The 16,428-nt window shown below is 43.3% G+C and overlaps 1 protein-coding gene across 1 annotated transcript; it reads right to left on the bottom strand.

The window, feature by feature from the left end:
• Positions 1–1,729: 1,729 nt before the first annotated feature.
• ETF1 (eukaryotic translation termination factor 1) lies at positions 1,730–14,847 on the bottom strand. Its single transcript, XM_026061322.1, has 9 exons — positions 14,672–14,847; positions 13,711–13,850; positions 10,177–10,315; positions 9,060–9,250; positions 8,403–8,532; positions 7,450–7,605; positions 6,779–6,843; positions 5,420–5,567; positions 1,730–3,865 (listed from the first exon to the last, which is right to left on the bottom strand). The coding sequence occupies exons 1-9, from the start codon at positions 14,832–14,834 to the stop codon at positions 3,783–3,785; spliced, it is 1,215 nt and encodes a 404-aa protein (XP_025917107.1). The 5' UTR covers positions 14,835–14,847; the 3' UTR covers positions 1,730–3,782.
• Between the last annotated feature and the right edge of the window lie 1,581 nt (positions 14,848–16,428).

The following is a 16,428-nucleotide window of genomic DNA, read 5'->3' as shown; positions in this document are numbered from 1 at the left end:
TAACTCCTTTTCCAACTGCTGCCCATTCCACAAATTAAACGCTGCAGCAACCGAGCGAGCCTGCTGAAGGCCGCAAGGTCTCCCAGAGGAGAGCGCGCCACGGCGTGCTTTTGTCACACGCCGAGCAGAACCCGCGCGCCAGCCAGCCGACCCGGGACCACAGCACTTAGCAATATTTGAGATAAAATAGGAGGACCGTAAATCAGCACCTTCAGATACGTGACAATCTCAGCAATGACACCGACGCATGCAAACAGGACAAAAGCAGACCTGCAAAGCCTACAGCAGTTTCCTGAAGGGTTAAGGGGACCCAGTGACCTTTTCCAAGTACCTTTGCAGTTAGCCAGCTGGAAGGCACCAGATGCCTACGCAGAAGGGACCCCAGCACACAGTCCTACAGCTGCTCTGCAGACTATGCACAGGTATGTTTTCTTCACTGAAACGTGAAGGGGAGAAACATGAGAACCAGCCGAGCAGATCAGCACAGGAGGAAACAGCAGCTTCCCAGCACGTCCGGAGCAGAGCATCTGAGACACTGTCAGCTCTCAGGCATCCCTCTGAAACAGCCAAGCTTTGCTGCTCCCCCGTTCCTTGGAATGCAAAACCGGAAAGCACAAACCAGCCTTTTGTTACTGACAGTTAAGGGTTAATTAAGTTTTTTTTTTTTTTTTTTGAGAAAAATGTACATCCACATGCCTGATTACACCTACTGGTGAGTAAGAGCCAGCAGCTTTCTGCAAGCAGTAGCTCCTGCAGTGTGCACTGACCGATGGGCTTTCTTTTTATTTTGCACTGATCTCAGCTTGATGCTTTAGTCTGCACCATGATTTGAATGGCGATCAGATTTCTGTACTTAGAGCTCACAGACATCCCGAGGTGCAGGCAGCAGAGCACTTTTGTGCATCACTTATTTCTATCCCAAGAGATGCCATCTCTCCACAGCCTCCAGGATCCAGGCACGCAGGAACCAAGGGCCATGTTCTCCCACRTGCTACAATGCAGATCAAACACAAACTGGAAGTCCACCTCAAGCTCCCCCAAGGCAGCTCAGCTGGAGAAAGGCCTGTTGCAGTACTAGCCTATATACGTAACGGCAGGAACAGCCAGAGCAGCTATATGGATCACATCCATACTGTGGCAGGAGAGGGGGAGGGCAGACGAGAGCAGCTGAAAGGAGAGTTAAAGCTGATATTACACACACGTCTTTCACACACCGTCTTCCCAGCCAACAAAGCAGGCAGGTCCTCTCTGGGAAAAACATCAATACATCCATTTTGGATACGGGAAGCAAACTGGAGCAGGTGGGCCGACACAGCGAGTCCAGTTCTGATCCGGATTTGTCTTGCACTAAGAGACAGGGTAACGGAGGCCTTTGGAAAAGGCCCAGATGTTCTGTGCATGGAATATTAGGGGCAGGTTTCTGCATCTGCAAGATAGTTCTCCAGCTTTCTCAGTTGTTCAGAAGACCACCTTAGCTAACACTCACAGCATGAAGCTGTTTAAATCTATCGGGCTCCCTCCCCCTCCCGCTTTTAAACCTCTGAAGTTAGATTTCTGCTACACCTTAAAAGAGCAGYTCAGCAGGATGAGGAAACAAGACGTTCCCAAGATCAGCTATGGAACAGCCACCTTACAACTCAAGCACTGATTTGAAGCCTTGCTGGCACAGGACTGGGTAAAGCAGGTCTTTCCTGGACTAGAAAAAGATAAATAAATCAGGAGTCCATACTATATTCTTAAATATGGTTTAATACTCTTCTCCATTTCTGTACATCACAACACCAAGATATCACTGCTTGGGATCTCTCTGCAGAGGCTATATAGTATGCGAAGGCTAGGATTTTTCACCCCCGTTTAATGTGTTTGCATGTGTAAGTGTAATACATATCAGTATATATTGATATACACATCAATATATAATGCAATATATATCACTGAAGAGAACACATTGATTAAAGAAATACAAAAATTTGGCATCATTTCCAAACTTAAATAGTAAAAATAAAAACTACAAAAAGGAGCTGCATACCCTAATGTATCATGTGAAACAACAAGCAGTATATTCAAAAATGTAAATTTACATCCAATTTTTCTGGTCTTGTCATGTCACATTAGACCCATTTACAATGGCAAAATCCAGAACATACCGCTTTGAAGACCACAAACTTGCTCAAGCTTGGGTTTGTGCAAGTCTATGGCAGACCCAGTCACCTTCTATGAGAGATTCCAGCTTCGATGTGAGAATGACAGCAAAGCCATCTGCCAGGTTAGAAACCAGGGTTACAAATTATATTGCTCACAATGACAGTAATTTTGGACCTCAAAGTACAGTGTGGCAGAAGTTTTAAGACAAGCTCCCCCTCCATTCAAGTGAAACAGGATTATTGGAAAGATAGGCAGGTATGCAACTTGGAAACAGAAGCTGCTTTTGACTGATGCACCAGGAGAGACAGAGCTGGTGAAGAACAGAACTACCAGACACTAAGCTGTCAACGTGCCCATCAGAGAACCCAATAACCCAGAAAAAGAAGCAAGATTCATGCATTACTTCGTGCCAATGTTAACTTTACCCTCTGCCTGCAAGACCATCTGAAAAACCCTTCGCCATTTCTAGTAGTTTGCAATGCATTCTATATAGCAGGCATGACAAAAAGCTTTCTTGAGTCTTGATGCCACCAGAAGTTTTAACCCATTTAGGGTGCATTAGAGTTCAGCATCAGATTTACAGGACACTTGTTGAGCCAATATGACAGACTTCCTTAGTGCTGGGAAATGGATGTCCCAGTGGGTTGCGCTAATGTTCAACGTATTTAGTATTAAACACTCCAAATGCGCCAGTACTAAGGCTTCAGTCAAGGACTCCACTCGTTAGTTATTCCTGTAAAATACCCGCTTCCATTAAAGAACTGTGGGTTCAATCAAATTCACATAATCAAGGAAACCTTACGCAGTCCTAAAGCAAAAAAGAAAAACTTACTGAGGAACAAAACAAAGCAAAGTGTACCTTACTTCACTTAAATTGCATGTTTATTTTTGTAAAGACCAGGGGAAAAGAAAAAAAAAAAAAACACTGAAGGCTGCACCGCTCAAATCCAAATTAAGCCTAAGACTTCAGCAGCATTTTCATTGCAATCAATGAAGTGCATTTCCTAGTCTGTAAGAGCAGTGCTTCTGCAAATAGATTAAAGTACATTTGGCTGGTAAGCCTCCCCAAACCATCTGAATTTGCAAGCCACACCTCGTAAGCTAGCACTCTAGATAAGTGCCTTCTCACTCTTTCGAAGAGAATGAATGGCTCCAATTTCATTACGTTTCTTCTTCTGCAGTCTAAGCTGAGAATGCCATGTAAATGGGTCAGGTCGCTGCAAAATGCAGCAATTGATTTCTCCAATCAAAGTAAAAAGAAACAAACCAGTAGGATCTTACTTCTATTAATTTTTGAAGGAAGAGGTTTACAGCAGTTAATGTATCATGAAGGTTAAAAAAATCATTTTCATAAAATACAAGAGCAACCAATTTCACCATTGAGTAAAAGTAAAAACCGGGATTCTTTTTAAATTAGTCCAAAGTGGCATATAGGAACTTAGTAGTTTGCTGCTGTACTGACACTATGACAAATCAAAGTGTAGGGTTTTGCTTTTTTAAATCCAATGCTTGTGGATCAAGTTCTGGAAATGTTCCAATTCTAAGGCAGGGATCTGTTGTGTTTTCCACCATGAGTTTGCTCCTTGGGTTGGATGCTGGAGGGGCGAGGCACGTTTTGCCGGACCCAGGTCGACTACCTAGTAGTCATCAAGGTCAAAAAATTCATCGTCTCCTCCTTGGTATTCCATTCCCTGGAAGTCCACTCGGTACCGCAAGATACCTAGTAAAAACAAAACACTTTAGCTTCTTCAAAATTCAGAGAGCTAAAAAGGCACTCAAAGCAGATTACTGAGCCCTCACACAAACACACCGAAGTCTCTGCAAGTCAGCTGCTCCTCAGTTAAGTTTTCAGAAGCTGACTTACCACTTGGTTTGCAAGATGGGCTCAAACTACGCTGGTTGACAGCAGACACCCAGCTATATGAAATTCCCACATCCATGTGGGCCTGATAATTTATTCCCCAAAGGGATAAACACCTTCCTGTCCAGCGTAGGGTAGCTTTCTGCTGGCAAAGCTGAGCCTATTCTAGGAACACTGTATCTCCAAAAAGGTTATACCAGGAACAGATCATCTGTCCCGATATAATTGCTCAGACTAAGCAGTAGCTCCACTTTAAGGCCGAACATCTAAATTCGGAGGGCAGCTGACATTGAAATAAGCTTTTTCAAGGGAATACAAGCAGTGCTCAGTGGCTATCTTCATGGACTCTTTTCCCCCACCCCAAGCCAGGATTCTGGGAAGCCTTTATCCCTGGGAACATTTGCTTAGGTGAAGTGTATTCAAGTATAGCCTTTTAAGACTACAGGGACTGGAGCATGGTAGCGAACAATCCCACCAGGCAAAGAGGTCGGATCTGGCAGATTAAGAAGGGCTCCTGGAAGTCTAAACCCTGAAAACATAGAAACCTTTTGTTCCACATGTAGCCAAACTATTCAAGCTCGTTTCCTACTGATTGGTGTCCTCTGCCCCCTATAACTTTCCACAATAATTCACCTCTATTTTACRTCCATCAAACTAGACACAGTAAATGTTCAGCTAATCCAGAGTTAGAGATGCCGAATGTCTGGCAGCAGTTGGCTTTTCAGTAAATAAGCAATGGCATTGTTATGGGATCATTTGTCTGGGGAGAAAAGGGTTTGTGGTGAGTGTCTTTGCTCTACCCTGATACCGATTTTTGTCAAACTGAGGAAACAATTATCTGCGCCTCTGTCAGACTTGGCTGATATTGCCCAGCGAGTTCAAGAGAAGGACTGAATGATTTCAGAAGCCTCACTTCTCTACGAAGTTGGGCTAAAATACTTTGTTCTGAAAAGAAGCGGAAAACAGGGTGTGGGGGTAGAAGTAGTATGGAGAGACTCTGAAGGACAAGCAACAGATATCCAGTTGCTTCAGAAGTTAGGCTAGTGTGTGTCATACACCATTTCTACATAGCAAAATATTCCACAAAACAACTGTGGAGAGACAGAGCAGGCAGTTCAAGGCCCTTTTGAAATTCAGCAGCTGGAAAGAAGGACAGTCTGTCCTCTGTGCCCTCTGAAGGACAAAAGGATCTGGGAAGCCCAGTCTCAGTGACAGCTACCTAACATGCAGAGTCATCCTGCTGAATGTGGTTCCCCCATAATTCACCTGGAGACTCCTGCTGAACACAGTAATTTCTTACACAGGTATCGTGACTAGTAGGAGTCAGATTTGTCTGGTTCTCTGCTTGTGTTAGCACTAGTTTAATCAAACCAACTGTTAGAAAAAAATGCATGTTTTTCTCTTGCAGTTTACCTCCGATTCCTCCAAATCCTTTCACAAATTGGGATCCTTCCTGTGATTTGTCTGTAACAATTTCCAATGTTGCTCCAAATTTCTTGTAGTTGTTTGCAAACCACTCCAGAAGGGGCATACTTTCTATCAGTTCATGTTCTTGGCCAGTCTATGTAGACATTTGAAAAACAAACGATGTTACAGTCATTGCATGTTAGTTATTGAGAAAACTCACACCAAAAGTTGTCTTTGGCTTAATGGACACCAACAGTGTCTTTTCTGTCACAAGACAGAGACACCTCCCTTCATGCTTTGCAGGCTGGAGCAATCTGACACGCTTGCCAGGGTCCAGGTGGTAGGCATTCCTGATACATTCGTATCAGACAAGTGCTGGCACAAGCACAGGACTCCTGGTGCTAAGAAACTAAGGTGTTGACAGGTCTTGTTTTGGGCTTCCATACTATGGAGTTTAGTGCAGGAGAGAAAATAGCCTTATTTGCTGTTCTGCTCAGCTGTCACTTCATGCCACACCCTTTAGTTTTCACTGTTTCTTTAGATATTACTTTGTACCCCACAAACACTCCATCGACACTCATCTAACTGGACACTTTACTCTGGGAAACACCGATCCAAGCAAATACAGAGGCAAGAGGCAGAGATTTAGCAGTAAGAGGTCAAGGCGATTATTAGCATAGAAACACTACATCCCAGCAGGTAACACTGTGATCCTTCTGGGCACAGAAGGAACTGGCAATTACTCTGTCAGGAAGAGCAGCAGCTGGAAACGGCTACTCTAGCGGTCATAACATTAGGCAGAGCTCTCCCACCTTTTTGTAAGGCGCAAACTTTTGCTCAGCTTACACTGCAGTAAAAGTAATGCAGAATTGCCCTGTCAGGGTTCTCTGACCTTTACAGGCAAGAAACCCTTAAGCAGTGGATGACAGATCCACACTTCAAATATCTAGAAACAAATGCTTCCTTTCACTTAAAMCTGTGTAATGGTTTCGATCCTCACAGTCTCTTGCACCGACAGAATCAACACACAAACAGCTGGAAGTAATGGTTTGGGACCTTAGCCTGCAGGATGCATAGTGGATACCAAACTCCTCTAGTGGGCAGTTTGATGGTGGTCAAAGACCCCTTTCTTGCTGTCACTTCAACTCATTTATATGACCTCAGAACCAGCAGCAAGAAAAATTAGAGAAAAGCAAGGCTAGGATCCAGGGGGTACGCTGAACGTGAGCRGAAGCCACAGAGTGCTCTCAGAGTCTCATCTGAGTGAGAGAAAGGTCATCATGCTCACATGTTTGCAACAACCTAAGCTCAGAGTGCTGCACCAGCACACTGAGAACGAATCTACAAACCCCAAAGCTGAAATACCTCTTTGTCTGTGAAGTGGGACTTATCTTTCTCTTGCTCTGGTGTCAAATACAGGATCTTCTCCTCTGAGAAGGGGGGAAAAAAAAAGAACAGTATTAGGTTGGACAAGACTGCCAGAAGTGGGTTAAAAACAGCAGGAGACTGAGGACAACCAGTAATTACAGCTCAGAGGGTTTGGTCATTGACACTGCCTTCCTTTATAGCTGAAGCTCTATGGGAATATGGGAAACTGAACTGGGCACACAGGAAAAGAATAACTGTACTGTGCAACAACCCCCCTCCCCCTCCAAACCAAAAAACCCAAAACAAAAGGTGAAATAAGGCTATGTAGGGCCAGTAAGAGTTTTGCTTCTGGCCAGTAGAGTCAAGTCAGTCCCCCCTCAGATGCACTAGTGTCACATTTACAGGGACACAACTGAACGGCAGGTTTGATGCTAGCTTTGCAACAAACCGCCACTCCAGCACTGCAATTCCTTCTCCRCAGGGGAAGCTTGCTAGTTCCCCCAGAGAAGCAGGGAAGCTGCAAGTTAGTGACTTGCCTATACAACATCTCCTTGATGAAGTCCTTACAGATCTACTTAGGCAGTTCCCCCAGAGTAATCTATCCAGTTGAGATGGCTTAGATGTTAATCCCCTCAGAGGCCTTTCAGTCTCACAGAAGCACCACGTACCCTCTGTGCCTTGGCAGTGCAGAACGTATCTCATGATATCCAGATTTTCATAGACTATCAGTATCTCTACCGCTCCCATTTCCAAAGCTTTTAGTGTATCTTCAACACCAAAACAGTACTTCCCCGTGTCCTGGCTGATTTCATCGAAGTATCGTCCTGCAGTCAGGGTACAAAGAAACAGATTGTCATGAACACAGATCAGGCCACCTGGATTTTAACAAGCCTAATTTGAATGAAAAAAAACAAACCAAAYCAACAACAACAACAAAAAAAAAACAGAAAAGGGAGACTGCAATGTTACTGAAGGGAACAAGGGATCTGACAACATATCAAAGCACGTAATTCAGAGGATTCACTGCTGGAAAAGTCAGGACTATCAAACACTGCCTGTCAGGGATCTCATTTCATTTAGAAGTTTAACTTAGCTATGCARCAATCATTGGACTAATCAACAAGCAGTCACTATTTACCTTTATTCCCTTCTTCAGTGTAAGGTAGCTATTGTTACTATTGCCCCCTTGCTCTGTTTTCATATTAGTGGCAACATGCGGCTGCTAAAACTCAGACAAGGGATAATTTCTATTGCCATCTTAAAACAAAGAAAATCTTAACTAGTATCTTGCTGAAATGCAAGGAATCCGAGGAGACATTTCCTCTCTTCCCACCCCAGTTTCACCAGATGGCCTGAAACCAAGGCAATCTGATGAAAGGCTAAACAGGATCAGAGGAGTCTGGTGAAAAAAAGACTCCTTAATGTCCCACTAAGTCCTGCAGCAATTGAGAAGGTGTCTGGAGAACAGAAAGTATCACTAGAAGTTCTATTCTGTTCAACTCTGAAATCATTGCAGGACTGAGCTAGCACACAGAGGCACTACCAGAAGGTCTAAAGGAAGATTAATGTGCTTGATCAAGAGTATTTGGTTCAGGAGAAAGCTAAACATGCAGTCATATACCTATTAGTTTCTTCTCTTGAATGAATTTCACATTGGAGAGGACCTCAGTTGACAATTCAATTGCTTGATTAAATCCATTTTCTCCTCCATATGAAATATCAACTAGTTTGAGCACTTTGGATTGCAACCGCTAAACATGAAAAGAAACAAGGTTAGCCAGTCTATTACATAGCACTGCCATAAAACTACTTAACCCCCACAAGAATAAGCACCTGGCAAGAGTCTCAGCATTAATCTATTTTACTTCACTTGCAAGCACAGGTTCCRAGTCAGAGGGACCTATGAATGCTTAATATTGAAGCACAACATTCAGGCAACAGGGCCAGACAGATTAGGTTTAGTGGAGTTTAATTCTACTAAAGCCTCTACTTTAGATTTTGGAACACAAAGAACACAAATGCCAATTCTAAACCAGGGAGGACAGATTTCTTAGTAACAGTGTTACTAAGAAAAATGAGATCTTACCTCCTTGCTGGAAGGTACTAGGAAAGGGAGGCCTCTTTAGAATATATCAGACTTTATATTTTGATCAAATCACTTAAGACAGCAAGTTTACACTCCTCTTCAGATGTATCTAATATCAGAGCTACTGCTAATATCACCACATTACTACTGACAGCTTAAAAAATTGGGCTTTGTTCAGAAAAGGGCACTCACCTGATCAAACATGTCAGATTGACTTAATTCAGTTTTGAAGTCAGCTGATCCAGCTAAAACGAGACCAGCCACGTTCACCTTGTCACCGGAAATGAACAGCTGCACAGCCGTCTCTGCTACCTTCCTTACATAGTTGTGTCGTTTCTCCATTCTCAAACGAGCAAAACGCAAGGCAGATTGACCTCCTCTACCTTTAAGAAAGAACAGATGTGAGGCAGCAATTTGGAAGTCATTTCATTTCTAGGAGGTTATTAGTACATGGTCCCAACTGGGCCTTCAGTAACTGAAGCCAAGGGCAGATGCAGTCTTCTGAATTAGTTTGCCACAAGCAGAGCTAGGGGCATTCAGTTGAAACAGCAAGTGAATAGAGTGTGCTCATTCACAGCAAGAGACTTTTCCCCACGCATCCCACAGAGGGAAATATGTTTTTCAAAGACTCACTATAGCCCTCTATAGAAAATGTGCACAGACACTCAGAATTTTTATACCCTGTACCTTCATTAAATGCCATTTCCTTTATTACACTGCCTCACATACCTTTCTTGCTGATGCAGTGTATTCCAGCACAGACACTGCTAGGCTTAGCTTACTGGGGAGACATTCCTATTTCATTTTGTCCCATCCCAATCTACATCAGAGAAGGATGGTAAAACRGGAGTAGCTAACAGGCAATTCTCTGAATTCAATATACAATACAGCATCATATAATGGAACTAGAGCTTTACTTGTTCCATTAAGCTTCTGTGCTTCTTGCATGCAAACCACAGTGAAAAGCAAGAACCTGTTCCTTGCAACACCATGAGATGAAAAATTTAAGGACACTACCAAGTGGTATTACTACTTGTGCTAGTAATCTTTACTAAAGTTTGTTCCAAAAGCAAACAAAGGGTCAAGTGGGTCAAGGAAAAAGTGCCACTTTAAGATCAACTGCATATTATATTAATTCAATTAATCTTGTCACAAGACTCAAACTATGAGGCTTTGCTGGCGGACTTCAGGGGAGTAAGGAATTGAGTATGGTTAAACACCTACAGCTGAAGTTTTCTGCTCTTCTTCCCCCACACCCCATCCTATCATCTGCTGCTGCAAACAGTTTAGAGAGTCACTAATGTGTTACCATGCTTCTTTGGAAGATCCACAGTGAATTTGTGCAGGACTTCTCTTGTGTTTCCTTGAAGCGTTCCAAAGAGTGCACCGCTACCATCTATTACAATAAAGCCAAACTTGCTGTCGTCAGAAAGCAGCGCTGTAAGAGCCTGCAACAGAAACAATGTTGTCAGCAGTAAGCGTTAGTTTATCAAGGTTCAGAAAGACCAAATTTATTTTTTCAAGTTTATCGCATTCCGAAAGACTACGAAGGACAATAAACCTCAAGAAAGTTTAATGCAGGAGGTGATTATTGCTGTTTTTACCAATAAAGTAAAAGCAGCAGGAGTCAAGAGTACCTGTCTCTCACAGTGCTGCCAAGAGCCCAAAGGAAACTAACACTTAAGCTCGATAGCTCTTTTCCCAGCATTACCAGCTCATCACCAGCAGGTGTAATGCAAAACCCTAAAGAGTGGCTCTGGAAAATACAAAGTGAAATGCATCACCTCTCCAGTTGGCAAAACTGGAACAGTAGTTTTCCTAGCATTCCAGCCAGAAGAATCAGAACTTGCTTAACCCACTGATCAGGCTATTTGTCAGTCAGGTTTTATTCTACAAAGCACCAATATAGCCCGACTTCGCACTTGCCAACTATCACAAATACCATTTTGCTATGCTTACTGACTTCAGAAAGTCCCAAAGGCAGAAGGATGAATTCCCCCAGGGCTATGACAAATTCAGCCTTACAAAGCAGAATTAAAACTGTCCTGTGAGTAACTGGCTATAGAGGAGACAGCTATAACATTTGCTGGAAAAAGCAGTTATCCTTCAACTACCCTCTCTTCAAAGAAGGCTAAACTCATTCCATAAGGTGGTTCGAGCTGGCTAAAAATTAAAAGACTGCTCGCTATCAAGGGCTCTAGATATCTTTTGTCCAGTTGCTGCTTTCATCATTTGGAGTTTGGGGAAGAGACAGAAGATTACTTAAAGGGTCACCGCGCAACACATTTGAGACTGATTACCATTTCCTGCCCAGAGCCCGTTCTGGTGTTAGGGGACATTGCCTGGTACCCCAATTCTACACCTGTCCTTTAGAGGGAGCTCTGGCAGCTCTTAGTGGCAGGCCAATGTTCTGCAACCTCACACTGCTGTTCACCTACACACGCCCAATGAAACATGACAGCAAGAATCCTCTTTCTGAGGTTATAACCAGAGTGGCAAACAACGATTAGCAGGGTGGAAGATTTGTCAAGTTTGTTAAGATAGTTTTAAGTCACTGGTTCAACACAGAGAGTGATGGTGTTGGTTTACACCACAGGACCTTTAACTGCCTCCATGATTACCGGACTGAATGGAAAGAGTAAGACAGTCATCTTTATTCAAAATCCACACTACCAAGTCTATGGCTTTCAAGCTTAAAAGAAACAGACACTGAGGTTTAATAGAATCTACTGGCCAAAATAAATATTTTGTATTAATTCCTCAGCAGTGGGATGAATGAGAGAATGAAGTGGCATATTACATTACAATCTATTTAACTGGGACAGGGCCAAGCAAATTGTGCAACTGGTATGAATGCTCAAGCCAAGGCATCAAAATAAGTCATTGTAAATCCTACCCTTCAGAAACACATCAGGGCTCATATCCCTCTTGGGAAGTTACTTCAGTTTCACACATGCAATAAAATATCTACAGGAAATCTTATCAGATATCATTGCCAGGCAACAAATGATTACAGCTCTCATGTTCTTGATTCGCTCTTATTTAAGTATCCAATGATCAGTGATCCTCAATTTCCCCTTCATTAGTTCTATGTCAGCAATTCCACTGTTCTACCTGTCAAGTGTACAAGGGTCTATTGCTTTTATATTTTGGTCTATCAGCCTGCGTTGAGTTTCTTCTCTCCAGATTCAGCCTAAAGTAGAGGATCACATCCTTTCTCCGCTCCTTTAAATGTCCTCACTTTCATATGAAATCTGTTGGTATTACCAAGCTAGAGGCCCCATCTCAAGTCCTAGCTGCATACTGGGAACCACTACAAGCAAATGAGATAGTAACAGACAAATGAGGACTCCAGTGCTAACATCTTCTCATTGCTTGAGATAATATACAGTACACTTTTACAGCCTGATTTGATTCTGCAGTGCAGACAATATCAAGTAAACTAAGAACATATCCAAAAGAGAGAGGAGAGCACACAGCTCATGGAGAAAGGTGCTACTGGTAAGTCACATTATCAGYAGTAGCCATTACCACAAATCCCTCTCAAGTTATTGCAACTCTTGCTGAGCAACGCTACCTATCAGCAAGAGTGCGTTTACAGCTGCCTCCTGGGAGCAGCCCGCAGCAGCTTCTTTTTGTATAGAATCAGTGCCCTGGAGCAGGAGCTGCAGCCAAGACCAAATTAATCCCTTTCCTGGTAGGACAGAAGGCAACCTACTGCCATCCACCCACTGGCAACAACTGCAGGAACAAACAGCTCCTTTGGAGTTGCACCTCTCTCTCCTGAATTCCCTTGTATACCTCTTGCTTTCACTTGCCCACACACATACGGGCTCAGCAGAGCTTTCAGGAGCTATACCTCTAGGTAGGTAGAGGCTGCTCCCAGTTTCAGGCACTCCCAGTAGGTCAAGGATGCACTGGGATTTCATCCTTGGTGGGGAGACAGAATAATAGGAAGATACCTCACACCTGTGGAACAAACATCCCTTTCTGCTTCTACTCCTGCCCTTTGAAACCCAGGATTAGGTCTCCAAAATGAAACCATGGATTAGGTCTCCAAAAATCCAAACAAACAAGTAGAACTACATCACTGAAGGCTGCGTCAAGCCCACACTTCAAACGTGAGGCAGTTAAGCCTCAGTCACGCATTTACTGTAGTGAACGTCATGGATGTGAAATGTAGTCAAACATCTACTACAAAGAGAGACCTCTGCACCTGCAACAGAGCCAAAACAGACCTAGATGCAACAAAGTGACTTCATGCAAACAAAAGGACTACTGTAATCCACATCAATTGAAATATGTCTCAAAACTGTTCATTTAACTAAGATAAGTAGATCCTGCAATTAGATGCTGGATAAAAATAACCCCACCTTACCCTAGATAAATTAGGCACACGCCAGGTCTTTATCAAGAGTCTCAGGTAACACATCTGGTATCAAGACTGGTAACATTAATATTTTCTTGGCATTACTTTAAGGCATAGCTTGGAATAAGATCTGTGGGCCTCTAAGATTAAGAAAAAAACCTGCCGCCAATTACAGAGACAAGCTCATGTCTGTGGGTTACACCAACTCAGCAGTTACCAGCTGGGCCATGAAATCAGCTATAGCAGGAGCTGGACAGTATCTCAACTCACAGTGCCTTTCAGCAAATCTCACACATTTCTGAATACTGGCCAGTCACAAGTCATCCAGGGGCTTCACCAGCAGGATCCCTTAATTGAAGCCTGCTGTTCTAGAGACTGTGGACTCAAGCAAACTAAGAACTGTTTCAGTAAGTCTAGCAAAGAAGTTTGACTTTGACTACCGCAAGACCAGCAGACAATAAGGAGACTTCTTACCTCTGTGTGGAATTTGTTGTCACACAAATACAATGATGTGTTGATTGGTTTGAAAGGTTCGAAGTCAATGTTGACTTTCTTCTCTTTTCCTTCTTCTGTCACAATTGTTCCACAGTAAACAACCAGACCATTTGGAGGTACTATAAAGGACACAATGCAATTTTAGATCACCGAGAAATATTGCAAGTCATATCCATCAAAAGCTAACTACCAGGATTTGAGACTTAAGACAGGATTGAAATTGAAATTCCCATGTTCTTTACTTTCTCTGCCCTGTCAATCCTTCCCAGGTCTCCACAATGAAAAACAAACTAATCCCAACTCTGAGATAGTGCCCCTGTACTGAACAGCTTAAAGCAGGAAACCAAAGGTAACCCAATGTAGCACTGATAGAAAGTTAAACCCGTTAAACCTATGAGCCTGCAAGCTTGTAGAATCTGCAAACGAGCTGAATATCCCCATGACACTTTCCCAGCTCTTACACAGCAGTTTACAGACAGACCATCTCAGTGAAGGTCACATGCTGAAGGAAAAACAGTAGCAGTGAACCCTTTTCCTGYACTCATCTTAAATGGCCTGGGTCTATTCCCTCCCAAAATGATCATAGTCACATGCTATCACATTTGCACGTAAGGTTCCTCTAGACATATGCCAATTTGAATGAGAAACCGCTAGTTTAATGCGATGAATTGTAACGGAACAGGTCTCAAGGCTGACCAAGTTTAGAAGAGCCAGCATTGCTAAGGACAGAATCATGAGCCTGTTTATCACAGACACGGAGTATCCTAGTCCCAAGGGCTATCCCTGAAGTAGTCATCCACAGGCAACATACCTGAAACATCAGTGCAGAACAGCTGCACAGGCCAACAGATTTGATTAGCAGAAAACTGCTTAAGACAGGAACTTAAGGATGCCTCCAAGTAAGGGAAACTTGCCAGCACCCACACAAGCTAGAAATTACCTTTGTTATAGAGTTTGAGTCTTTGCTGTACAGATGTAATGGCTCCCAGTACTGAAAGGCGATTCACTCGGGACTTAATGTTGGAGGCGGTGCCAAATTCATCCGCTAACATTTTTGCGACTCGCGAAATCTGGTCTTTGGGGGGAATGATCAACGATATCATGCTGGTACCATTGCTGAGAAAGGAGAAAAAGAGGAGTTGTGAGCAGCCACCAGCCAAAGCAACAAGTGTATTCATACAACAGTCCACACCAACAGTTGCCTCTCCTCCCTCCCACCCCAATGGATGCTTCACTTCGTTGTTTTCAGTGTAATTCTCTTTCTGCTGGGCAATAACTGGGTGAGAAAAGAAAAGGAAACAAGCTCTTCAGAGGATTCTGACTCCATAACCAAGCATTCGGGTTGGTCGCTACCAAGCTGTTCGCCTAATCTGGGTGAAATTCTACTCTAGAAAAAAGATCACATTTACAGGCTAAGAGCTGCAAGCTAAAAGGCAAGTAAGCAGGCCCCAGCAGAGGTAATTTAAAACAATGCAGCCACATACTTTAGGGCCATTTTTAAGCCCATTCCATTTGTTCTCAGACAGCTGGAGCACTAGTAGCCAGCCCGAGCGTAGTTTTAACACTTWGTTCACCTCCAATTAATACAAAAAACTGAACTGGAAGGATCTTTCTGCAGTAGCTGGTCTCTTCTACTTTCTACTAGCACTTTGCCTTACAGAGAAGCTCAACAACTCTGCCAGATGTTTTAAATAAACCTGGCTTAAGTACATGACTGCAAGTTCARGAGCACCAACCCCAGGCACAGACACAGGAGATAAGATCCCACAAACCACAGACCTGGTTAAGTAAAAAATAAGTTTGATATTCCTTTATCCTACAGCCTTGGGGTGGTTCCCACAGAGTCTTAATCCACAAAGAGCCTGGTGGGTCAATTCTATCCACCCCTGCTCCCCCCAAAAAAAAAAAAAAAACACACCCAAACACATACAAGAAAGTCCCCATCCACCTTCTATCAGGGACCTCCTGTTTGCCATAAAATTACTCAGATGTCTTCACTGCTGCCCCAAATTTGACCCAGATTTCATGCTTCACAAGTAGGGTGATGGCATAAAACAAATGCTTCATCATGTCCTCTAGCCCTCTCAAGGGCAAACCAGCTAAGCTCTATGGGAAAGAGAAAGGCTCTGTTCAGGATTTTGGCTTAGATCACCAATGAAAAGGTGCTTTCTCAGCCATTAAAAAAATGGGTTTGCTTTTTTACATTTCTTACTGTAGGACAAGACTACCACAGTACCTGCCTGCTGCCGTTTCAGCCTGTCATGCACTAGTGTCCTGCCTAAAGTGTTTGGGCTAYAGAGACAGCAGGGAAGTGCTTTAAAAAGCATCACTTCATTAGCCTCTTTACAGAAGTCGTACAGCCCTCTTCAAGATCTTCAATTCAGGCCAAGTTGAAATGGATGCTGGTAGGTCAAATAAGTCCCTGACCTTAAAGACAACTAATTGGTTTTAATTTTCAAGATTTCCCCCCCCCAACACTAATCAAGAAAGTCGCAGAGAGACACTTGCACGCATTATTCCCAGAAGGAGCTCTGAGCCACGCTGACAGCTATCACAGACTTCCAGGTCACACCAGCCAAGAATACTCCACGCGCCACTCAATTAAAGTAGTTAGCTACCCCAGTGAATGGCACAAGCCTTAGGGGAGATATAATGGCCTGTCATTCCCAGCAGGCTCCTTTGAGTAAGAGGCTGATC

The sequence above is a fragment of the Apteryx rowi genome, unplaced genomic scaffold (assembly GCF_003343035.1).
Source record: "Apteryx rowi isolate R43461 unplaced genomic scaffold, aptRow1 scaffold_18, whole genome shotgun sequence".
In the NCBI taxonomy this organism is placed as follows: domain Eukaryota; kingdom Metazoa; phylum Chordata; class Aves; order Apterygiformes; family Apterygidae; genus Apteryx; species Apteryx rowi.
This window is presented reverse-complemented; position numbering and strand designations above follow the sequence as displayed.